Genomic DNA, 24,833 nt, shown 5'->3' with positions numbered 1-24,833 from the left:
TGTTCGTTTGTTTTGTGTAACCAGTAAACTGCCTTCAGGCATAACACACCATTTTTGTACAGTAAGGTCAAGTTGTGTAAGACCGGACTGTAAGGTTTGATCTACTCACACCTGGATCTTAACGTGCTCGAGATGTGGCTCTTCTCAAACATGGGAGCTTTGACTTCATGTTTCTTTTAAGAGGATGTCCTTAACCAAAGCTACTCAGGTACTCATTTTCACCTGATTCAAGTGAGGAAATAGGTGTCTTTCCCAAAGGCACAACAGTTGTGCCTGCTAGGGATTTGAACAAAGAACTTTTAGATTCTAAGTCAACAGCCCTAACCACAAGACCATCTTGCCACCTTTTGATTAGTCATTTATATTCTGTTACATTTTTGCCATTTGTTTGCACATAGGTTTCAGACCTGGAGAGGAGAATCACCAGCCTACAGTCCCAGATCTCACAGCTAGAGGAAACACTAACTGTCAACGACTCAGAGGTATATCTGCTGGAGTCTCGATCTGTAGCACATACACTCTACACAACCTGCAAACTTAACATGAAAGTCTGGCCTCTGTCAAAATGCTTTTTTGCTAAATATTTTTTCTTGTACTTCTAACTCCATTTTGCATCATGAAGGTAATTAAATTTGTTAACATGCTTTAATTGTTTTATTCATAACAGAGAGCCAGCCTACAACAAACCATACAGATCCTTCAGGACAAGCAGAGGAAAAGTAGTCAAGAGGTAATGTTACAAAGTGTTATGTCTTCCCATTTTTACAAAATAAATGTACAATGTAACTGGGGCACTAGAAATGCCAGGAGTCAAACCCATGACATCTTGTTTTTTTTTCGCTAGCCTAGCCCCTCGGCCGTTCAATACCAGGTTGACCTTTGAAGTTTTCTGTTTCCCTTGTGCCCATTCCCAGGCTACACAGAGTGAGGGCATCATGAGGCAGCTACGAGCAGACGTGGAAAAGGCACATGATCAACAGAGGATGTCCACACACGATGTAAGTAAATGCACACCAATCCAGCTCCTAGTTTTTTCCATTTCTTCATGTCCTGAATATTGTTCAGTTTACCACATTGGTATTAAGCCTTCAACCTACCTGCAGTACACACAACAACTCCTGGGTGACTACAGCGGTCTACTTGTACCTGGACAAATCGCAAACCTTGCTGCTGACAGAAAGAACTGGAAACTTACAGTTGCCTGCGTAGCAGCCGACCAATGATGATGATGATGATTAAGCCTCATGTGTTTGACCTTTTCCTCAGGTAACCTCGCTGGAGAGAAGGATCAAAGCTCTGGAGGACGAGGCTCAGGAAGCGAAGGAGGCAAAGAGAAAGGCAGTAGACGAGGTAAATACTATCATTGTAGTATCTATAGTACTTTATAGTGTCTATAGTACATGTAGCGTGAGCACAGTCTTATGCAGCTTGTTGTCTATAAAGATGTACACATCAAGAAGGTGTGAGATGGCTTCCTGTCTTGCTTGTCCCATGCTACAAAAAGTTCTACATGTATATACAAAAACATGAACTACATGTATGATATAACAAAGTTGAGGGAGGATTTATGGCATAAGGTAAATAATATTGTGGCGGTCTAAGTGTGGGCCTGAAGGTATTGCAACTGTATGAGAAGTAAAGGAAGCATACCTCTATCTTAAAGAGGATGAACATTTATACGTGTAATTCTTTCGTTGTTCTCCCAAAGATTGGCATACTGCAGGCTCGACTACGGGAGTCCCAGATCTCCACTCAGGGCAACAACGACATGCTGAAGGCTGAGGTGGGATTATGCCTTTTTTGTTTGACTCCAGTGCTCTGTCATTAAGACCAGATAAAAGTGAAATATGCCACATTTGCCTGCATATACATGTGCTGGTTTTTTTACTTCATATTTGTTTTGCATATATGTTCATGTTTTGTTGTAATTTCCCTTTTTTAGGCGGTGCCACGTGGACAGTACCTTATACATAAACTAGAGGTACAAGTCAGGACGAACTGTTCGGCCTAACCCTCAAACAATCTAAACTAAATCTATGGTGTCTGTCTGTTAACATATAATACTGATGACTACTGCATGGGACTGAGTACCAGTCCTAGTGGGGTTGGTGATGGGATATCTTAGGCTTTGGAAAATTAATGCTGTGTTTCTGATGACGGTCCTGAAAACATTAGGGCCGGCAGGTAGAGATTCTTCTGTTACTTTCCTTTTTTTTCCATTTTGGCCAAAATTATCCAACAAAAATACAGTTTAACAATGTGAAATTGATATTTTGATTAAAATACAGATATACATTGTACAAGCACAAGTACTAGTACATGCATATCAATGAAACTGAACAAAGAAGTAAACTCTTTACTACACATTCTTACATCAACTGTTCAAAGCTCTAATAATTGGTGTTATCTGTAAGAAAATTTGCAAGGCTACTTGAAATTCTGTTTTGGATTTCATCACTTCGATGTCAGATCAAAAATTTTATGTCCCTTGCCAGCCGTCGACCGAAAAAAAGGCTAAAGTCAGCAGGTTAACCAGAAACACAACATTCTTTTTCCTAGGCCTAACCAGGTCACAGGGTTTTATGCATGGAGTAAGGTGCAGGGTGAAAGCAGTTTACAAACAGAACAAGCCTCATTGACTTGCATGTGACTGACATTATTATACGCTGACTCATATTGTACAGGTGGTGTCAGTGGTTGTCATAAGGTTCTGCTAAGGTTCATACATGTATCTATTGGAATTGACATGTATCATGCTTGTGAATTAAAAATCCTTTGCATGTCGTTCCTCCCCCAGCTGGCCCGGCGAGATGAGACGATCCAGCGACTGCGGAAGGAGGTCATGGGTCTGCAGGACAAGCGAGATGAACTCCAGGCAGAGGTGGGACCTGTCCTGATATTACTGTTCAGGGCTCGAAATTCACTTTTGGAAATAGGTGCACTGGTGCACCTAACCAGAAATATTAGGTGTACAGAAAGAATTTTGGGTGCACCACATAGAATAAAATTGAATGTCAGAAATACATAATTACAAAGTTTAATGCTCTTAAGAACTTCAGTCTGTAAATCTATAGCTAACTTCAAAATTCCAAACAAATAATACATTATATAAAGTACAACTGGTACAACAGGTTATATTGATTTTTCTGATACTTAAGAATATTCTGTATACTATTGTACTATTAGCACCTTAACCCTATAGCCTACAAAAAAATCTAGGTGCACCAGTGCACCCACAGTCAAGAATAAGGTGCACAGCTCCAATTTTGGGTGCACACAGGTGCACATGCACCCACTATTTCGAGCCCTGCTATTTAATCAATAAATAATTTTAAATCTACATACATGTGCATGTACATACTGGGTTGGACAAGTCCATTGGGTAAGTGAAAGAGCTGGATATTACTACTAAATTGAAAAATACTTTTGAATTTACATATGTAAATGCATGTATGGCAGAATTGGGCAAGTCCATTGGGCAAGTGAAAGTGCTGATTGAGCAAGTGCACGACGTCCTGTATTTGCGCAATCGGTGATTACGTGGATTGATAACTCATGGCCACACCCACACAGTTATGTCAGGTCGCTAGGGGTACCCATTTAAAGTTTGTCTCAATGATGTTCAGTCAGTTGTATCAGGCTCTTGTTGGTTAGTATGCCGGGTATCATCGGGGGATGTGGCTATGACTGAGCCTTTGGGATGACTAAAATGGTATAATCCCGTTCACAGTTGAGCCAGGTGGAGCGTCGCTTCGGCATGCTGCAGGAGCAGGAGTCAAGCCTGCGTCAGGAGCTGCAGCACTTCCGCAGCCGCACGCAGCAGCTGGAGCGGGACCTAGACTCCACGCAGCACCAGTACCGCGAGGTGGTCGACCAGGCCGCGCATGGAGAGACCAGCGTCAGGCAACTGGAGGACGAGCTACGGGCCAGCAAACTACAGCACAGCGACTCCCTCACACAGGTCAGTGACAGGTCATAGGTCAGGTTGGTGTAGTTCAAAGGTCATACAACGCAGCGAGTCACTCACACAGGACAGTGACGGGTCATAGGTCAGGTTGATGTAGGTTGTAGGTCATACAGCACAGCGAGTCCCTCGCACAGGTCAGTGACAGGTCATAGGTCAGGTTGGTATAGTTCAAAGGTCATGCAACACAGCGTGTCCCTCACACAGGTCAATGTTGTAGGTCAGGTTGATGTAGGTCATAGGTCCTAGCAACAGTCCTAGAGTCAGGTGACTGACAGCATTAAGTTGTATTTAAGGAAGTAGGCAGCACATCTTGGCCAACTCTAGGAGCAAATATTCGTATAGAAAGTATGTACTTTATGTATAGAACATTACATATTAGACTACCATTTTGTCTAAAAAAATCTCTGATTGTTTCCTATTGGGAATGTTGTAGGTGGAGAAACTGAGCACCAGTCTGCAACGCTTGCAGCAGTCTTCAAAGGAGACCAGGGATGCCCTAACTGCTGAGGTAACATTATACACATTTAAGGTCTATTTCATAAAGTATATGAAATCTGTATGAATATGATGTATACTTGTATCATCGACGAGAAAATGTTCACCATCAGACACCATCAGATTATTAGTCAAGGGTTTCATACCTTGATGATTTGAGTACTATTTGATTCCTCCGTTGATTTTGTCTAAGCTCTAGGAATTTGTGCCAACTTTGCCAATCTTTTCTTTGCAAATGCCTATTGCAAGTTGGTGCAGACCAGTGAGATACCCGATTTAGTCTTGTTAGAGGAAAGATACATCACCATGTGCATATACAGTGTACCATTCTCTGATGATAGCATTGCTGTTATAAGTCACACCTGCAATGCTGTTATAAGCTGTCATATTGGAACTGTTGATGTTCAGGTTGCAGAGAGACACGATGCTGTTGTAAGGCTGAAGTCTGAGCTGAAAGAGACAGAAGAAAAACACAGGGAAGCCCTCACAGCTGTAAGTCTCACACTTACTTTTTACTCCAGTTGCAGATCTGTCGTCTTTGCAATTAGTCAAGCGTTTCTTTGGCAAGATTTATAAGACATATTTCAGTTCCACGTATTTTTCACTACAACAGAGGCTTTATTCTCACCTATCTTTCATTCATTGGTATTTCCATTACATTTCAGTTGTTAGTTTTTGAATCAGTCATATATCAAGATTTACATTTTCTCAAAGCTAAGTAGTTATCACGACTCAGACTCGTAGTGTTAAAACAATCCCACAGAACTTACAAGCTATCAGTATCAGATTTCATTTATAAAATAGCAAATGCTTTTCTTAGTCATTATCATCTCAGTCATCATCATCATCATCTCAGTCATAGCATTCTATATTCAGTTCACATTCCATAGTACCACCCCTCCGGCCTGACTGGCTGTACCTGTCCAAATCATATTCACATGAACTGCTAGTCATACTCTCTCTGGCACTAGTGTTGCATCCACTTACCCTGGTATCCAACCTATTAAAGCTCCCGAGTCTCTTCTCCTCAAATAGTTTTGGATACCAGGCTAGCATCCACTAGCCTCAAACATGGCCCTGGAGCAACCACTCTTCCTCAGCAACCACTTTTCCTCAGTCCCTCAAGTGGTTGCTGAGACCAGGTTTGACTGTATCACCTACATGTACTACCTTGTGAATGTCGGACACTTCTGCCCTTTACCAACTCAGCCCATGGCTATTCTGGTCAACTCGGCCCAACCCTGGTCAACTCGGCCCAACACTTGCAGTCAGTGTTTGTTGCTAACTAACTCCCAAGGACTGCCTTGTATTTTCTCCTATTCCACGATCTGCGCGTGCGACATATGTGACAAATTTATTTATATGGGATCAAAGGTAAATGTACGGCTAGTTCTGTCCGCAAGAGGATAACAGCTGATAGTAATACGTCGGTAACAAGTGTAAACTAAATTTCTACAGCACAAGCCTAAAATTCTGTCTTATAGTTGATCAGGTTGTTGGGCCGAGTTGACTATGCTGAGTTGGTAAAGGGCCAAATCGTCCTGATTCCCTTCCTTGTGTATGTCTGGTCCTTTTCACATGATCATTCACTGAATACATCCATTCCATCCCATCCCCGGCTATGTGCCTCTCTGATAGCCTGGCTGTCCCCTAACTCCACAGGCCTCTAACAGCCGCAATGACGAGCTGCAAGACCTGAGACAGGAGCTTGAGCGGTGTAAAGAAATGGTACAATATGCTTGGCACATTGGTGTAGTAGTCACTGTGGTGGTGGTGGCAGCCGTGGTTATAGTGGTGGCAGTGTTCTGTTATGTTGTAGTACTGCAGTATTATTTGCAGGGCTCGAAATTCATTTTTGGGAACTGGTGCACCTAATTAACCTAAAGCTTTAAGGGGAAAGAAAAATGTTGGGTGCACAACATACAATAAAAGACAAAGTCAGCAAAACACTATTACAGTTCCGAGCTTTGAAAAATTCAAAACCCAAATTCTATAGCTAACTTTAAAATTTGTAATAAATAACACAACAAAGGTTTTATTATACATGTATAATGTCATAGTGTACAAATTATAGTACATGAATTATATGTCCTTGTAATCCTAAACAAATATCTAGGACTAGGTGCACCAGTGCACCCACAGTCAAAGATTAGGTGCACAGCTCCAATTTTCAGTGCTCAAAAGCACAAATACACCCAGTATTTCGCGCCCTGTCATCATTTGTTTAGTTCTTCGCAGCTTGTTCGTAATGATATTTTACTTGGTGTAGATATGTTATGACAAGAGCCGTTGAGTTGTTATGCTTTAAACTGTAACTTAACCCATTTTTGCAACTTTTATGTTCAGTTGGCTGCACAAGCTCGGCAAGAGAAAAATGAGCAGGTACCAAGAAATCATCTCCTAGTAGTCACTAACAGCTAATGCTTCACCCCACACACCCTAGTCTTACCCCTTTGACCTTGACAGAACCCTGGGAACAAGAGCTTCCTGCCTGGGATGGAGATTAAGGTTCTAGGCAGGGAATGTTGGTGTTAGGGTGGTCAGTAGTCACACAGCTTTCCCTTGTTGGTTACATAGCAATTCACCCAGCTTCTCAAACTTGTAACCACACATAAGGGATGGACCAGGAAGTATCTGGTTAGACGGCGTGTAAATGGAGAAGATTCTTGTACAAAGAAAATTCGGAAAAGTAAAATTTGTACTAACTTAAAGGCAAATCCAATGTGAGAGTGCAAAAAAAAAAAAAGATTGGTAAAAAAAAAACACAACATGCCTAGATTTTCAAAATTGAGACCACAATTGTTTTAACAAGAACTAAAGCAGCAAAACATGGTATCACAGACAACAAGTCTTTTATTCCTGTATTCAAGAAGTGCACAAAGTGACGTTAGTGTGGTACCCTAGTTGGCAGCTACACTTGTCTAGTCCTGAAGGCTACCACATGACATATTTTCCCCTTTTTTTGTATAACTTGTCATATCTATGTCATTGCCATCTCTAGAAACGAACAAAAATTCTTTTTCTTCTCTGAATCAGGCAACAATCAAGCCATAAGATTTATTTCCTGTGGCCTATCTTCCATATATCACACACCTACACTATGATACTCCCTGGTTTATCCCTCTAGAGGCACACCCCAGCTGTTAGTATCACTGGGCTTATTGCATGACCTTTTCCTTTTTTTCAATTTTAGCTGGTTACAGGCATACAGTTAGAAACTGTTACATGCATACCATCACAGTATTACACTTTCACCTGTTTTTTTCTTCACTTTTGTAGCATGGTTGCTGCAGCTGATGGCAAGACTGTTACAAGACTGTCTTGACTCACATGAAACCATGATAGAATTTCCTAAATAAATACATTTACCATTCATGAAAGGAATGCCCAATATTACGTCATGTTGGCCGCTTTCTGACATGTTCTCTAATTTTCATCCTCTCTACTTAAGTTCAGAGTTTGTTCAGCCAGAACTAGAAGTTCTTGTTTTGTTCCGTTTTAGTTATCACAGTGACTGTTCATGATATCACTAACCCCTAGGCTTTACATGTTTATAGGCTTTATATGTTTGTGTACAATGTATTTGTTGTGCTCACAGGTTCAGCATAGGGGAGAGGTGATTCAAACACTTCGTGCAGACATCAAGGATACAACCAACAGGGTGTGTTGCTGGATTTTTGCTTGTTTTGCATAACTGGTAACCTACCCTTTGGCATAACACACCAGTTTTGTACAAAGTACAACGAAGCTACGTAAGACCAGACTGTAAAGTTTGATCCACTGACACGGGGAAGGACCCCTACTCTTTTCGATAAGTGTGTGGTAGGGCTGTCCTCAAACATTGGGCCTCTGCATGGCTTTGCGTCCCACCAGAGAGGAAATAGATGTAAAGTGCCTTTCTCAAGAGCACTACAATGGGAGCTACTTAGAAATCTGAACCCAAAACCTTTGAGTTAAAATGTAAACCTAACCACAAGACCACCTGGCCATCTATAGCTAGTTATGTGACTAAAAGTTTCATGAAATAAAGTTAGCCCATTCCCTACGAGTAATTGTTACATTTGAAGCACATATATCATAAATTTGCGTGTTACATTAGACAGTGTATTGATTTTGGTATATCTATTCTAGATGGAGAGTACACTTGCACAGCTTCGAGCCAAGGAGAATGAACTGTCTGCCACACAGGCCAGGCTGGACGCTTCTGAGTTGGAGGTTGGCATTTTTCCTATATAACTTAAAAGTTTAAAGTCTAAATGGAAGGATTTTCGAGTCTTGAAGCCAGTTCATACCAGGATTCGTGAATCAGGATTCACCCAGGTATGGAATTAATCTCAATATGATCCACCAAATCTACCTCAGATCCGAATTCAGACTATTCACACCAGGATTCATGAATTGGAAACAATCCAGTGCCTGGTTGAATCCTGATTCGCAATCCCTGGTCCGGTATGATTGGGATCTCAGTCAATTCTGTGCAAAGTTAGAATCTGTTCCTCTATGTTTTGTTGTATATTGATACCAGCTATGTGACTTACATTAAAGTTTGTATTTGTATTCAATGACAATGATAACAATTCATTACACATGGTCAGGCTAGGCAGCTCTTGCTGGTAATGACTGACCCACATAAATCATGACGAACATCCAACTTGTATATATAGCCTACAATAAATGGAGTAAAGAATCATAACAATATTCATTTGAATACATTACATATTATGAAAAGTACATTACAAAATAATTCAATAACAACCATGAAAAATTATTTTATATCAATACCATAGACATGACTTAACTTTCTAACAAATGCTCAAAAGAATGAAAAAATAGGAACAACATTATATATTAAAAACAATCTATTAGTTTTAAGCACTTCCAGAACTGACTTGTTGGTGGTTTACAGATTGAGCAGCTTCAGACTCGGTTGAAGGAAGCAGAGGTTACAGCCACACACAGCTCCACACGACTCGAAACAGAGGTACAGTAGGGGAAAACACGGGGTTGCCCACTTCACAACAGCTCATGTACAAATCTTAAGAATTGCTAAATCACAACTTAGTTTTCTTGCCATATTTCTTCTTGTTTTTCCTTCCATTAGGCTACACAGACTTGATTATGGATGAAATTACCCTGAGGCTCTTAGTCTTACATGTACTTCTGTCTTACTTTTGATTTCCCATGTCTCCATCTCTTTAACCAGTTCAATCGATTGAGAGTATGATTCATGTGCCCCCTTTTATTATTGAGATGCTGCTGTTGTGATGTGGGTAATCTTGTTCAGCCCCCACTGTAGCTAAGTGGGATAGGGGGATGGAGGGAGGGAAAGATAAGGAAGGGGAGAAAAAGAGGGAAAATGAGGCTTCTGATTTTGTATACTTTGTCTAAGATGTGCATGTATATGTAGGTTTATAATTATAGATAATGAAGATTGTACATATGACAGCAATGTACTTTCTACACACACTATCTATTTGTTTGAGATTGGTAGACTGTTAAACTTCTTTGGAAAAAGTTGCTACGAAAACAGGCTAAAGCAGAAAGGTTAGCCTGTCCTGATAGCCTGGCATGGTACTAGTAGACAGCCCAGCGTTTTCTCTAAATCCCTAAAGATCACTAAGTCAAGACCAATGCTTCCACAGTTATCAGGCAAGAATGAGGAAGTCCATTCACTGAGGAGAGAGGTGTCTGTCCAGCAAGAGAAGCACACACAGACACAGGCACAGGTGAGCGATGCAGGAGAACCTGAATATCTTTTTCCATGAGGGGTAGCGAGCCATTTTGATCAACCGTTATTCGTAGCTGGCCCGCTCTAATTCAATGTTAAGCGTTATCTGTAAATTACTTGTTATCCTGAATTCTTTGTTTAGCATTACTGAACAATTATTCTTATAGCAAAGTCAAATGCCAGATTGCCTAAAAGTCACAACAGAACATCCTAAAGAAAAGTTGTCATTAGTTCTACGAGGTGTCTTGTAAATGTAATTGAAGACAAGTAGGAACAAGCCTTGCTCAATTTCCGTTGTTGCTCCCCAAAGTTGACAGCTAATTACTTACTGTTTCTACAGGTACCAAACGGGTAAATATTTAACATTTAAAGAGATGACAAATAACCTCAATCAATAGAGGCTTTTACTCTCGACATTAGATAAACAGAACAAGGAATACCAGAGTCTATTAGAATTGAACACTGAACTGCATAATACGAAGGGAAGAAATGTATTGCTCCCCAAAGTTGACAGCTAATTACTTACTGTTTCTACAGGTACCAAATGGGTAAATATTTAACATTTAAAGAGATGACAAATAACCTCAATCAATAGAGGCTTTTACTCTCGACATTAGATAAACAGAACAAGGAATACTAGAGTCTATTAGAATTGAACACTGAACTGCATAATACGAAGGGAAGAAATGTATCGGTACCTTAAAAACAGAATGTTCAGTTTTTTCCACACTCTGTTTCCCCCCCAGCTGGCGGCTCGTGAGGAACAGATCGCGAGGCTGCAGAAGGAACAGCAGGACCACATAGAGGAGATCTCTCGCAGAGAGAAGGCCATCCAGAAACTGGAGCTGGACCTGATGAACGCTCAGGAACAGAAACGCCAGGGAGAGGACGAGGTAAACTTGTAAACAATTAGTCCAACTCTTGACTGCTTTTAGGTAACATATAGCTTTCTGGCATTGGAAGTCTTTTTCTAAGAAGCTTGGGATTTTGCTGTTTTTGTGTGAAATTTCTTCAGGCAATCAGACAAGTCCTGGCTTAGGTCAAGGAATGTCAGAGTTACACGTAGTGACAGTTAAGAAGGAGTGGTTCCTGTGCTTGACAGACACTTCACTTTGCTTTCCTCCCTGCCATGTAAACATCCTATGTACAAACACTTTTAGACAGGCAGCACTGCACTAAGCTTAGAATTCACAAGAACGTGGGCAAACGGCTGCCCCAAGACCAGTACTGAACAAATTCTAGCCTTTCACAAACCATCAGCTATTTTCGGTCCGCCCCGTAACCGTGGAGACCAGTCACTGTCAGTGCCCGTGGTGAAAGGATGGTGCACCGGTGGGGTGTCGGTAGTTTACAGAAGGATTAGAACTTCAAACTCGGGCGGCGGAGCCCACGGCGTAATGACTTCACGGCAAATAGGTCCACTCCGCAGATGCCCAATTCCTGCCCACTCACCACATCTGTATCAACACTGCCACAGGGTGTCAGGTGTTTGACTCATTTGCATAACAAAGGGGCAGCACTTGGGTTCATTAGCATAGACACTTGCTGTTGGTGTCTGAGCAAGCAGGTGGTAGTTTTGAATGGATGGGATAACCTCATGACTTGGGCTGAGGGAATGGACGACTTTTGGGAAGAAGTCGAGGCTCTTCAGAGCCAGCGTAAGGTTCAGGACTTACAGAACCAGGTAGGATGAAACGCTGTACCTGTTGCCAGTGTAGCATTTGTCCTCAATGCAAAATTTGTTCCGAAGTAAGTGTTGTTTGCACTCTGCTTTCAGGTAGGTTTCATATCAATGGGTGTGTAAAAGCCTGATAACATCTCCTCAACGTGAAGATGTCCTTTATAAGTTCTTTTACTCATTTATAGCTTTCCAAGATTTCTTGGTGGTGTGATGCAGTTAACCCTTCCATGTAAATAAATGTACAGGGTCCTGTATTTGGAAGTATTCTATTTAGAGTAACTCTGATACAAAATACTCTTAAGTGCTTGTTATCTAGCGATCCCATCTAATCAAATTACAAGGTTTCTTAAGAAAGTATAATTGTGTGGGTACCAGAGAAATTAGGCTTAATTTAAGTCCGTCTACTGAACTAAACCCATTGTCATAGGTCATACCTAGGTTATGTCAGTCAGTGAACAAATCATTTTGTACTTATTCCCTAATTTTATAGCTAAGACTTCACGTGACATGATTTCTACATGATTTCTGAACACTAATTAGATTGAAAGATTTAGAGTACAGTTCTAGGCTTTCCCCTCAATTAAACCGTAACTGCCGCTGCATATTTCAGACCGCCCACAGTCCTTAGTTAGTTAGTTCCATCCCCTAACACACAGCCGGGCATGATGTAGTCAACCGGTAAATTGGCGAGCACGCTTGGGAGTAATCCTAGTTCTTACAACAGGGATTAGTGTAGCGCCTCGGGGACATTTTTGTCGTTACGCTGCGCAGTTACTGTTGTAACTGTTGTCACGGTCTCGCAGAGATACGCAAGACGATCCTTTCTTATCTCCTTTTCTTATCTTTTTATCAGTGACATCTGTTTCTCGCAACTTAAGTTTTTTGTTCTCAATATGACTGAGAAGGTCCTACTCACTTGTATCAGTCCCAACCTTTCTGACAATGACAAGTCTGAAAATATCAAAATTAAGCATGTTTTGTTTGTTTGTTGTTTCAGCAAGTGGTTTGGTGACAGGTGTTGAGAATCACCTGTTGTCCGTTTTCTGGTGAAAACAATGTCAACATTTATAACAAATTCTTCTATTGTGCATGCCAAAGACCCTCCTTGATTGTTTATTGATGACAATTTTGTAAATCGTCTCCCTAAGATCCGCTGCTGTATTGTTTATCAAATCCTTGTGAAAGTAGAATTTGGGAGATCCCGACGTGTTTTCTTTGGGGCAATTTTACGGTAGATTTGTTGTGATCCAGCTTTCTCCACATACCGGTACGGCCACATTGTGTCCCCACTCACTTGTCTGCCCACTGCTTTCACTGGAACTGATCCCTAACATTCACTTCTTTGTGCCTGGAAAACTGGATACGGGCACCTCTCATACCCAACACCAGACAGCCTTTATGTTAATACCATATCTCTTATCAGTGTGAGTTGTTTTTGGTACATGATAAGCCCCATGTTAAACAGAAGTCCAAACATTAAGGTTATCAATTGTTCTTCCTTTTTGTGTAGAAACGTTTTCATAAGACGTTTATGTTACATCTACACATTAATTTGTTTATGTAATCCAACAGCAAATCCGACATATTTTAGACACAAAAGCACTTGAGACAGTGATGTAATGTGCTGAAGATATCAGTTTTGTGATGCACGTGTTAATGTATTATTGGTGTAACACAAGCTCGAAGGGTGGGTGGGAGAATTGGAACACTTTTCTTTCCCTTTTATGCTCTTCTGTATGGGATAGTAAGGTATTACTGTTGTATCTATTGTGTAGTCTTGAATGGCACATTCTTTTTCTTGTAAGACTATGACTGAAACATTGTTATACAGTCGACAGACACAAGTTAGGTGGCAGTGTTTTATACCAGCCATGTCTGGTATATCATTTGTAGGTTAAACGTATCATATAATCAAAAGTCATATATCAATTAACATGTTTCACATGAATATCATTTCATAAAGCACAGTGTAATTGTAGTACAGGACTGGTTTATTCTGTTATGTTATAATGTATGACCTCAAGAGTTTTTCATCTATGATGCATACACTGACAAAGAAGACACTACATTGTTTATCATTATAAGTTGATTTGAGTTCATAGGGACTTAGTTTTGAATTACATGTTGGAGGGAAAAGGAAATGTTTGCAATGTTCTAAGTCAGCATTAGTTTGTAGTGAAAGGTCACAATGAAAACATAAAATCACCAGAAATATTTCACTATTTACAGTACCACATTTAACAGCTTAGAACTAGTCATGCCTTCGAGTACCAGAGTTATCAACCTAGGATTGATGTGTTCAAAAATTTGCATATTTTCCTAAGAGACTATAATGATTATAATAGAACTGGAACTCAACCAAGTACAGTAGGGGAATCCTCACTAGATAGCTTGCAGCTAGACGTGCAAAGCTAGGTGTAACAGGTCATCATAGCTTGTCGCTGTCACTCTACACCCAGTCCAGTGCAGTTGTGACAGTTGTGACAGGTCATTCAGTGTAATATAACCAGCTGCCGCCACACTAGTCTGTATAACGCAAACTCCAGCTGTCCAGGGGTTTCTGTCCCCTCCCCACGGCGAGCGGTTACAGGGCGGCGAGCGGTTACAGGAGGCTTGATTGAAATCAGGCTACCGCCACACCGTGTGCCCGCAAAGCTGGTGTAACGCTGAAGGATAGTTATACCAGCTATACAGATACAGATATCCTATACATGTTGTAATTAATCACTTAACCTGTGTCTTCCACAGATCTCAAGGAAGGAAATCTCCATCCAGCAGCTTGAGTCGGACCTGAAGACGGTGAAGCAGCAGTACAAGGAGATCATCGAGGAGAACGGTCGTCTTGAGGCGCGACTGCAGGCGCTGCACATCACGTCGCAGAGCGAGCACGACGTGCTGAACAGCGAGGTGTCGCGGCGGGAGGAGATGGTGCAGAAGCTGCGGCTGGACTACATGAACATGCAGGAGCAGAACAGCAGGCTGGAGGAGAAGGTAATATGAGGGTCTGCATGGGGGGGGGCAATAGGCTGGACTACATGAACATGCAGGAGCAGAACAGCAGGCTGGAGGAGAAGGTAACAAGAGGGTCTGCATGGGGGGGTCCTGGCAGTCCTTAACGGTAGGCTGGACTACATGAACATGCAGGAGCAGAACAGCAGGCTGGAGGAGAAGGTAACAAGAGGGTCTGCATGGGGGGGTCCTGGCAGTCCTTAACGGTAGGCTGGACTACATGAACATGCAGGAGCAGAACAGCAGGCTGGAGGAGAAGGTAACAAGAGGGTCTGCATGGGGGGGTCCTGGCAGTCCTTAACGGTAGGCTGGACTACATGAACATGCAGGAGCAGAACAGCAGGCTGGAGGAGAAGGTAGGACGAGGGTCTGCATGGGGGGTCCTGGCAATCATTAATGGTAGATTTAGGATGGCCAGTAGTGCTGGACGGTTAATTCAGGAGGACCAGCAATGTTTGACGGAAAGTTGACATGTTCTTGCAAAAGGTTTTGGGAACAAGTTTATTGGATTATTTTATTCCATTCAAGGGGTATCTGGCCAAATTAGGCTGCAAACATAGACACAACCAGACAGTCCGTTGTAAGTTTTGGGCAATTTGCAATTTTTCTTGTAAATGATAAAAGAAAAGACATCTTGAACTGTTTTAATTTTATCTATGATTAAATTGCAATGTGTTAACCACTTAAATAAATCCTGACTTACAGTGTGCCAGAAGACAAAAACTGTTCTGCCATTTCTCAAGTTTTTAATTTTCTTTGCAGATCAACCAGCAGGAGAGGACTATAGACCAGCTTCAGCACGAGAACAGGACGGCGATGGGAGAGCTGGAGTCCAAGGAAGAGACGCTACGCAGCGTGGAACAACAACTGGAGGAGGCTAAACAGATGCACGATGCTGCAAGAGACGAGGTGGGAATTTTGACAAGTCAAGTTGATCAATACATACTTAAATCGATAGATGTACTGAACAATGGGGAAAAGAAGCGTGATTATTTTATTATAAGGCAAAGAACTTGCCTACTTTTACAGTTCTGTACATTTATTAAATTTTTATGAAGACTTGATATTGTTTTTAAATCATCCTTATTGTCTTAGTTGTCAATCTTATTGTTGGATCTTGTGACATTAAGGTATCTGCTTGTTCTTCTCCCTACAGGTGGATGGTGCAGAGGATAATGTCCGAGAACTGACCTCTGAACTCTCCTCACTCAGAGCTGAGCATGACACAGCCAAGCAGTCGGTAAGGCTTGTGCAAAACACTATAAAGTGCTTTAATTTGTGACACGAATTTAAAATTCTTGAAGTCGAACTTAAAAAATATCCCCCAAATCTATCAACCCCTTCTTGAGTTATCCTCTTAAAAAGTTTCCAACAAAAAAGCCCCCGGCAGTTTTTAAAAAAGTCAATAAGGGGCCCAAACTTACACCTCTTACTCTCTGCCCCAAGACCTACATGCACATGTATGTACCACTCAAAAATCACGACCATAGCATTTTCAGATGATATTAATTGATTAGTTGCCAGTTTTTGTGCCTTTTGCAGTTTTTTTCTGTCATTGTTATTTATGGATCTATCTTATTTGATGTCTATCCAGCTGAACATGAGAGAGGAGTTGATCAAGACCCTGAGACGAGATCTGGACACCCTGCAGCAGCAGTATGGAGACATTCAGGGCAAGGTGAGATACCAGACATGTTTGTTTTGCCTTACCAGTAAGGCCACACCAATTAAATTTCTTGGTTAACGGATTTTATTTTTAATTTTAGCAAAAAAATCATGAAAACAGAAGGCTGGGGTGAAAACTTGCACCTGACCCTGTTCACTCCCTGATAATGTGTGCACCAAAGTAAAAACATTCCTTTGAGATTCTGTTTTCATGTGGTTTTTCCAATCTAGTATTTTTTTTTTTAATTTTTATTCCGTTAACCAAGAAAATAAATTGGTGTGGCCTTAGGTATTAACACACCAGTTTTGCACAGAAAGTACAAGCTGCATAGGACCGAACTGTAAAGTTTGATCCACTCACACCGAGATCGACCTTGTTTGCTCACCAGTTTGTTGATGAACCATTTGAAAATGTGTTGAAAAGTTTTTGTCTTGTGTCATTTAGCTGGGACAGAGGAGTGACGCTGTCCAGAGGCTCAACACGGAGATGAGCAAGACAAAAGGGAAGCTGCAGGACAAGATGCTGGAGGTAGGGGGCATACCTGTATAACTGCTGTTCTACCTCCTTTGTTCTACCATTGACTGGATTTATCAGGAGATCTGTGTTCTTTTCTCCACAAGTTCTGAAGAGAACTCCATTTCTTGTCGACTCACAGATAATACTAACACAAAAATAGTCGCAACTTTAGACCTATGATTTAAAATGCAAAATTGCTGACTCCATGAATGATGATCGATTGCCATTTGATTCTATAGGTCCAAAAACAGACAGAACTGGTGCGTAAGATGGAGGAGAGCCTGTCGCAGTCTCAGATAGCGCTGGACGAGGCACGACGAACTGCACAGGAGGAGGTGAGTACAAACTCTCAACAGCAATTCCTCTGGAGCTTGGACTAGTCAAAGAAGTCAAAATGGTAGTTCTAAGCTGAAGCTCTTCTCTTCCAGTATTGGTGGCGTATCAGGGCTTGAAATTCATTTTGGGGAATAGGTGCACAGCTCCAATTTTGGATGCACAAAAGTGCATAGGCACCCCGTATTTCGAGCCCTGCATATACTGTACAGGTCTCCATTCCCCTTTGGAAAGACAATCAAGGTTAGCTCTGAGACTGAGAAGTCACCTTCTTGATACAGTGTAAAGTTTCCCATCAGTCCCAGAGATGTCCCAGTATCCTCCAACATGACACATTTAAGTCCAATTCTCCTCATCACCTCTTTCCAGTATTTTCCATGGCACTGCAAGATTTCAGCACAATGTAACCATTGCACAAATGACCAACTTGAACCTGTTTTCTGTTTACTTCCCCAGGCCTTTGGCTATCCTCTGCACTGGACATAGCTTCACCTCCATAACTCTCACCACCCTATAACTTACCTCTGACCTACCCTTTTCCACTCTCTTTAGTTTTGTGCACTAATGACTGTAGTGCATGTAGTAGCACTGGCTTTTCATTGTCTACATTTCATTGGTGTAAGGATCTTATAATACATGTATATATCTTTCTTTTGATCCATGCTATATAGACATGCTTTAGATTGATAAACAATCTATGTACATGTAGTACTACCCTTAGCTATCGCCTGATAGCTTTCCTTGCATAGAATAATAGCAAAACTGCTATATTTGAGCTTCTGTTGCTACATAACCTCTTTCAAATTAGTGGCCAGCATTTTGTTGAAATGTTACTAGCCATGCATTATCTACATTTTGATGCACACATGACACAAAATATGGGGAATTGAGAAAGACATTAGGGAAATGTTTTCTGCAATTTTTGGCAGACCAAATGTGGTTGAAAATACTTTCATTTTTGTTAAGATTGCATACATCATGATCTGAAATGTGACAGAAAATTTTGCGTAACTCCCTAAAAGTGGGACATCTTTTGGACGTACGTGGACGTACACTGTACATCCAATTTTGGAGATGAAAACATATAAGGTATGGACCTGATATTCTCACAAGCACTTTCAGAAGGTCAAACATAATGTGTTTGAAAACTAGAGACAGAAAGAAGTTCCTTGCTTACTTTACCTATGCTTCTTCAGTAGTACAGTAGATTATAGTCCTCTAACTGTGGTGTTTGGTGGTTGGGGCATGTCACTGTTGATGTTAATGTTGTCCCCCCCCCCCCTGCATGGTGCATGTGCCGTGCTGTAATGCATGTGGCTCTCCCCTCCCCGCCTGATGCAGATCTCACGCCGCGACGCCAGGCTCAAGGAGCTGGAGGACGACCTGGCAGAGTCCCAGCAACAGTACACCGCTTGTTATGAGGAGGTAAGACAATGTCTTTTTCTTTTCTTTTAATATACATGTACATATACGGTCTGTGAAGTTTTTTTTAAGTGCATAAACACCAGATAAACCACCAAGTCAGTGAAGCAAATGAGCATATGCCATGTAATGATGTATCAAACTGACACATGAGTGAGACAAGTCCTGTATAACATGTAAAATTAATCATTTAATCTTACAGACCTCGAGGCATTCATCAAGTCATAGGTCAAGTTGAAAGTAACGTAGTACACGATATTGGATTTATGTGGAGAGCTTACAAGTAGTGAATATGGCGTAATAGTGACCGGTGGTTATGGCAAAATAGTTTCTTCTCATTGGTTAGCATTATAAGCTATATGATGTTAAACGATGAGTGGATTAAGTGTAACTTTGATATTTTTATGTTTACAAGTTGTTTTTGTTCACGTTTACATACACCATGTATATGGCTTGTATTTTGAAGCATATTTCTTTTCTCCTTTGTCTCCAGCTTTTGAAACAAGAACAGTTTGTAGAACGTCTCAAGGAGGAGAACTCTCGCCTCTTCCAGGAGAAGAACAAGAATGCTGCTGAGGTAAGATTAAAGAATATCTGGCAGTGCCTTTATATGCTATTATTTAAAATGAAATCTGTTCACTCATTCAAGTACTCATTCTCAAATTGCACTCATCCATTCCTTCATTCTTTGATACAATCCCCTTCTGGTAACGTCTGCTTGGAGATTTCTATGTTCTTTTTAATGACATTACTGACCTTGCAGCTCGCTGACAGAACACTGAAAATCATGAAATGTTTGTAGTGGTTTTGCTTTCATGGTGACTCCTCACCAAGAAATCATAACGCCTCAAATACTGCATTTTTTAAAAATAATTTTACTATGATACTACAGAACTTAGCACTCAGCATTTGGAGTACAGTATGGTAGCTAAACACACACCACTACCAGCAGACCAACCCCCTGCTGTAGTAACTGCACAAAGTTGTGTGGCCCAAGGGCTATAGAAACGGAGATGGGAGCCACCCTTTGCACCATCTGGTACAAGAAGGACTTCAACTACATTTGTAACTAAAGTGACGTCAGTGTGGCGTAACCGTTAGAGCATTGAACTCGGAATCAATAGGTCCCGAGTTCGATACTCACCATGCCCCGACGTTGTACGCTTGGGAAAGGCGCTTTACACTTCCTTCCCTGACGGTGGAGTGACGCCCACCGAGCCTATTCAGCTAATCTGTCAAACTGTGTGCCAAAAAACACACTGCGGATTCGGTTATCGATGTGCCAACATCTAGCACATTTGCCACTGAGAACTGTGAAATTTTTTTTTTTTTTTGTAACAAACTTGTTGTGCACCTGTTTGTGTATGACAGGTGCAGCGGCTGGACGGAGAGCGGCACCAGTCGGAGATGGACCTGACCATCACCACGGAGAAGTACCGCACCTGCCAGGAGGAGGTCGCCAGCCGCGACCAGCACATCCTGCGGCTGAAGACGGACCTGGACACCACCCAGCAGAAGTACAAGGGCTGCCAGGAAGAAGTATGTGCACAGCTATCGGATATATGTACTATAATTCTTGATTTGTTAACTGTAACTTGATTTTAGCTGATTTAACGGTCACTAGTCAACAGCTAAAATTTAATCATCGCTAATATTTGATCACTAATACTTGAGACAGTAATGTTTGTTCCCACCGTTAAAATTAAGTGCTGTGACCTACTCCATTTTCCCCAAACCGCTATATTAAAATGATTTACAGAATGTGCCCAGCTATCGGATATATGTATAATTATGTGAACTGTGAAATATGTCAGCCTAAAAGTCTGTGTTGGTACATGTGAATGGCATTATGAACAAAGGACTTGATACCCAAGGTTGGGTTGAACGGAATGCTGTGCGTCAACAGCTTACCGCAGCAACCATTCTTTAAGAATGTGTTGCTTTCTTTGATCAAAAGCTGTCTATCGTTTCACAATTCAGCTGGTTAGAGGCCATGTCCACAAAAGTGGAAGCCTCAGCTTGGTTTAGCAGAGCCTCCCCAAGGTATATTGTATAGGCCACAGACAAGGGTCTACGTAGTAGAATTCTTTGTCCCAGTAGCTGTTGTTTCTTGAATTAACAAATGTATTTCTTCTGTTTGTCCAGTTGACGATCCAGGAGGAGGAGGTGTCTAGGCTGCAGGGTAAGCTGAAGGCCGTACAGACGGAGTTACGGGACGTCAGGGCCCAGCAGGAGAGGAGCGAGCGGCTCCTGGCTAAAGACGAGAAGACTGTACAACAGCTGCAGCACGACCAGCAGATCTACATGGAGGAGGTCAGTCCTGTTTTAATCTTTAATCGTTTTAATCTTCCTTTAAGAGACTCTTGAAGTAACGGAAATGAACAAAATGAACGGACACGGACCATGAACCAGCTTTCGCCCTACTATACATGTATGTTGTATGTTGTAGCAATTGTATATTGTTGTACCATAAATATGTAATGATATATGTTGATAGAGTTATTAAGACTCAAATGACTGTGTATCTCTGCTATATTGTGTCTGACCCTTACCTCTTCCCTCATGACCGCAATGAAAAGTGGCCTGCGTGCCGATTTGAGCTTACCATGAATAAACAAAGGTTCAAACAAACAAAACAAGAATGTTACAGTAACAGACTGTCTGTAGTTACTAGTAGTTACAGGGTGTCATTCATACCATGTCATGCTGCATCCGTCACACAGTAGGAAAAGCAATTGTCCGACAAGTCTGTGAGCTCTAAATGTCATTTTTGGCAGTAACATACATGGTGTTCTCTCTATCAGTATCATTGCTAAAACTTGTGTTCAGTAGAAGCATTTGACTGTGCTACTGTTAGTCTTTCACGGTTTTATTTTCACGGTTTGGCAGCGACCTCTCAACCGTGAATTCATAACACCATGAAGATGTCCCTTGTATGACTACTGTACTACTAGCCTGAACTCAATCAAGCTCCTGTAACGGCTTGCCGCCCTGTAACCGCATAGCCGCCCAAGAGGGGACAGAAATCCCGGGACAGCTGGAGTTTGCGTTATACAGACTACTGTACTACAGAATGGTTTGAACCTCAAATTTAAAACAATGTGAACACTTCCTTCTCCCTCCTATGGCAAAATAAAACCACAGCAAAGAAAATGCATTACATAGAGTACGTTGATGAAAGTTAGACATCCAGGTAGTAAGATACGCCAAAAATAATTACTCAAGCAACTGGATATCCAGTTGCTTGAGTAATTATTTTTGGCGTACATTACATAGAGTATCTGTCCTGTACCTTAACAGATCAGGAACCATGTCAGGACCATAGAGCAGCTCCAGGACGAGCTGGCGGCCCTCAGACAGCAGTACAACGAGGAGATGACCTCCCGCGCCACGGAGATAGAGAGACTGAGGGATGCGCTGGATGACAAGAACGCCCAGCTGAACTCCTTGGAGATGAAGAGCCAAGGGTACAAGGAGACGATCGAGAACCTTAACGGGGAGCTGGAGAGGAGCCAGAAGGTGCACCAGAGTGTGGTGGAGGAGGTACGAACTTTGACCTTTACCCCTTCACCTACGGCTGATATTTTTTACTCTGTGTATGGAGTCTATGTATTCAGTGTGTGAGTTTATTTGGGTTGGTGTGTGTCTGCAGTTATTTGAGTAACTGCTAAAGGGTGGGAAGATGAACCTCATTTTCATCATTAATGAACTACAATTGAACAAGTCTTGGTTGCTCATGTGATGTGTTATATGTACATCATTGTACATGCCTTTCCCAAGGGCACGACTTTAGGACCTGCTAGGGATTTTAGCCCAAAACCTTTAGATTCTGAGTCAAAAACCCAAACCACAAGACCACCTTGCTACATGTTTTATAGAAATATTTCATCTTTCACATATAGGTTGGGCAGTGTGAGAACACCATCCACCAGCAGGAGCAGGCTCTGCAGGCGGCTAAGAAACAGATCCACGGTCTGGAAGATCACCTTGCCACATGTTTTAATCAAATCTGTTTCATCTTTCACATATAGGTTGGGCAGTGTGAGAACACCATCCACCAGCAGGAGCAGGCTCTGCAGGCGGTTAAGAAACAGATCCACGGTCTGGAAGATCACCTTGCCACATGTTTTAATCAAATCTGTTTCATCTTTCACATATAGGTTGGGCAGTGTGAGAACACCATCCACCAGCAGGAGCAGGCTCTGCAGGCGGCTAAGAAACAGATCCACGGTCTGGAAGATCACCTTCAAATCTGTTTCATCTTTCACATATAGGTTGGGCAGTGTGAGAACACCATCCACCAGCAGGAGCAGGCTCTGCAGGCGGCTAAGAAACAGATCCACGGTCTGGAAGATCACCTTGCCACATGTTTTAATCAAATCTGTTTCATCTTTCACATGACAGGTTGGGCAGTGTGAGAACACCATCCACCAGCAGGAGCAGGCTCTGCAGGCGGTTAAGAAACAGATCCACGGTCTGGAAGATCACCTTGCCACATGTTTTAATCAAATCTGTTTCATCTTTCACATATAGGTTGGGCAGTGTGAGAACACCATCCACCAGCAGGAGCAGGCTCTGCAGGCGGCTAAGAAACAGATCCACGGTCTGGAAGATCACCTTCAAATCTGTTTCATCTTTCACATATAGGTTGGGCAGTGTGAGAACACCATCCACCAGCAGGAGCAGGCTCTGCAGGCGGCTAAGAAACAGATCCACGGTCTGGAAGATCACCTTGCCACATGTTTTAATCAAATCTGTTTCATCTTTCACATATAGGTTGGGCAGTGTGAGAACACCATCCACCAGCAGGAGCAGGCTCTGCAGGCGGCTAAGAAACAGATCCACGGTCTGGAAGATCACCTTCAAATCTGTTTCATCTTTCACATGTAGGTTGGGCAGTGTGAGAACACCATCCACCAGCAGGAGCAGGCTCTGCAAGCCGCTAAGAAACAGATCCACGGTCTGGAGGACCAGCTGGGGGTGGCGCAGGGTGGCATCGAGCAGCTGGAGACCGGGCTGGACATGTACAAGGAGAAGTACAACCAGGCCATGAACCGCATCAACCGCCTCGAGACCAGTCTGCAGGAGCTGGAGGCCAAGTCCATGGAGGACAACAAGATGGTACGTTTCAAGAACAAATTATCAATTTGTGCAGCATTTAAGGCATAAATGGTGTAATAGGATACTTGGAGGTCCAATGGTATTGTAGTTGTGAACCAGGATGACTCATAGCTACACCCATGCAGTAATGTCAGATTGTTAGAGGTACCCACTTACATGTAGACCTTGTTCTTGATTGTAATGGTCAGAAAACAGCAAATTCTGCTGACTTGATATTGAAAAAAATGGATACTGGAGACTTACAGCAGCATGTGCAGGTAAAGTTTTTGGCGATGCCTAAGGGGAGAGCCAAGTGTTGTAGTATTACTGTATGCCTAGTTGCAAGAATTCAAGGTACTCCACAGTAATGTTCCTCATTGTCCAGGAACAGCATAACTCTCACAGCTCAAGAAGGCCTGAATGGATTGTCTTCATATTTAGTATGTGGGTAGGTCTAGATGACACCTCAAAATGATGAGATTTTAGGCCCCCTATCAGCTTGTTATGGTACTGCAGCAGAGCTTCCGGTTCTGATCTCTTATGTTCTGAACCTGTTATGGTTGTGATTTTTTAGTCATAGGTACATGTAGCCCTTGTTCATACTCCTGACAGAGATTTTTGTTCCCCCACAGTTGGAGCAGAAGGACCAGGCTCTGCTGAAGTTCCGGTCGGAACTGGAGAACCTGCAGCAGCAGCTGGAGGACCGGCGCGACCAGGTGAACACCTGCGAGGACGTCATCGAGCAGCTGACGCAGGTGACTGAAATTTTACTTTGTTCTTCACTTGAAATTGTATTTTGTGTTGGTTTAGTGCCTAGCAAACCTTCTTTAAAGCATTCAGTCCCCCATGTCATGCTAGACCAAACTGACTTTGATTAGAATCATGTATGAATGATTTTTTAAAATTTGACCATAAA

The 24,833-nt window shown here is 42.0% G+C and overlaps 1 protein-coding gene across 1 annotated transcript in view; it reads left to right on the top strand.

Moving 5' to 3' along the window:
* Positions 1-24,833, top strand: part of LOC136438327 (uncharacterized) — a 42,868-nt gene that overhangs the window by 6,836 nt on the left and 11,199 nt on the right. The window contains exons 9-42 of the mRNA XM_066433090.1: positions 399-482; positions 668-730; positions 915-998; positions 1,267-1,350; positions 1,709-1,783; positions 2,798-2,881; positions 3,731-3,961; positions 4,401-4,475; positions 4,871-4,954; positions 6,101-6,190; positions 6,809-6,844; positions 8,061-8,123; positions 8,594-8,677; positions 9,369-9,443; positions 10,105-10,188; positions 10,937-11,083; positions 14,620-14,862; positions 15,643-15,789; positions 16,037-16,120; positions 16,475-16,558; positions 16,991-17,074; positions 17,302-17,397; positions 18,737-18,820; positions 19,311-19,394; positions 20,189-20,356; positions 20,963-21,130; positions 22,118-22,360; positions 22,720-22,828; positions 22,978-22,985; positions 23,222-23,272; positions 23,351-23,420; positions 23,594-23,601; positions 23,708-23,938; positions 24,550-24,672. Of these exons, the coding sequence (XP_066289187.1) occupies positions 399-482; positions 668-730; positions 915-998; positions 1,267-1,350; positions 1,709-1,783; positions 2,798-2,881; positions 3,731-3,961; positions 4,401-4,475; positions 4,871-4,954; positions 6,101-6,190; positions 6,809-6,844; positions 8,061-8,123; positions 8,594-8,677; positions 9,369-9,443; positions 10,105-10,188; positions 10,937-11,083; positions 14,620-14,862; positions 15,643-15,789; positions 16,037-16,120; positions 16,475-16,558; positions 16,991-17,074; positions 17,302-17,397; positions 18,737-18,820; positions 19,311-19,394; positions 20,189-20,356; positions 20,963-21,130; positions 22,118-22,360; positions 22,720-22,828; positions 22,978-22,985; positions 23,222-23,272; positions 23,351-23,420; positions 23,594-23,601; positions 23,708-23,938; positions 24,550-24,672 (3,528 nt within the window). The remainder of the gene's footprint in view (positions 1-398; positions 483-667; positions 731-914; positions 999-1,266; positions 1,351-1,708; positions 1,784-2,797; positions 2,882-3,730; positions 3,962-4,400; positions 4,476-4,870; positions 4,955-6,100; positions 6,191-6,808; positions 6,845-8,060; positions 8,124-8,593; positions 8,678-9,368; positions 9,444-10,104; positions 10,189-10,936; positions 11,084-14,619; positions 14,863-15,642; positions 15,790-16,036; positions 16,121-16,474; positions 16,559-16,990; positions 17,075-17,301; positions 17,398-18,736; positions 18,821-19,310; positions 19,395-20,188; positions 20,357-20,962; positions 21,131-22,117; positions 22,361-22,719; positions 22,829-22,977; positions 22,986-23,221; positions 23,273-23,350; positions 23,421-23,593; positions 23,602-23,707; positions 23,939-24,549; positions 24,673-24,833) is intronic.

The sequence above is a fragment of the Branchiostoma lanceolatum genome, chromosome 7 (assembly GCF_035083965.1).
Source record: "Branchiostoma lanceolatum isolate klBraLanc5 chromosome 7, klBraLanc5.hap2, whole genome shotgun sequence".
NCBI classification, from domain to species: domain Eukaryota; kingdom Metazoa; phylum Chordata; class Leptocardii; order Amphioxiformes; family Branchiostomatidae; genus Branchiostoma; species Branchiostoma lanceolatum.
The sequence above is the reverse complement of the archived record's forward strand: the minus strand, read 5'-3'. Positions and strand labels throughout refer to the sequence as shown.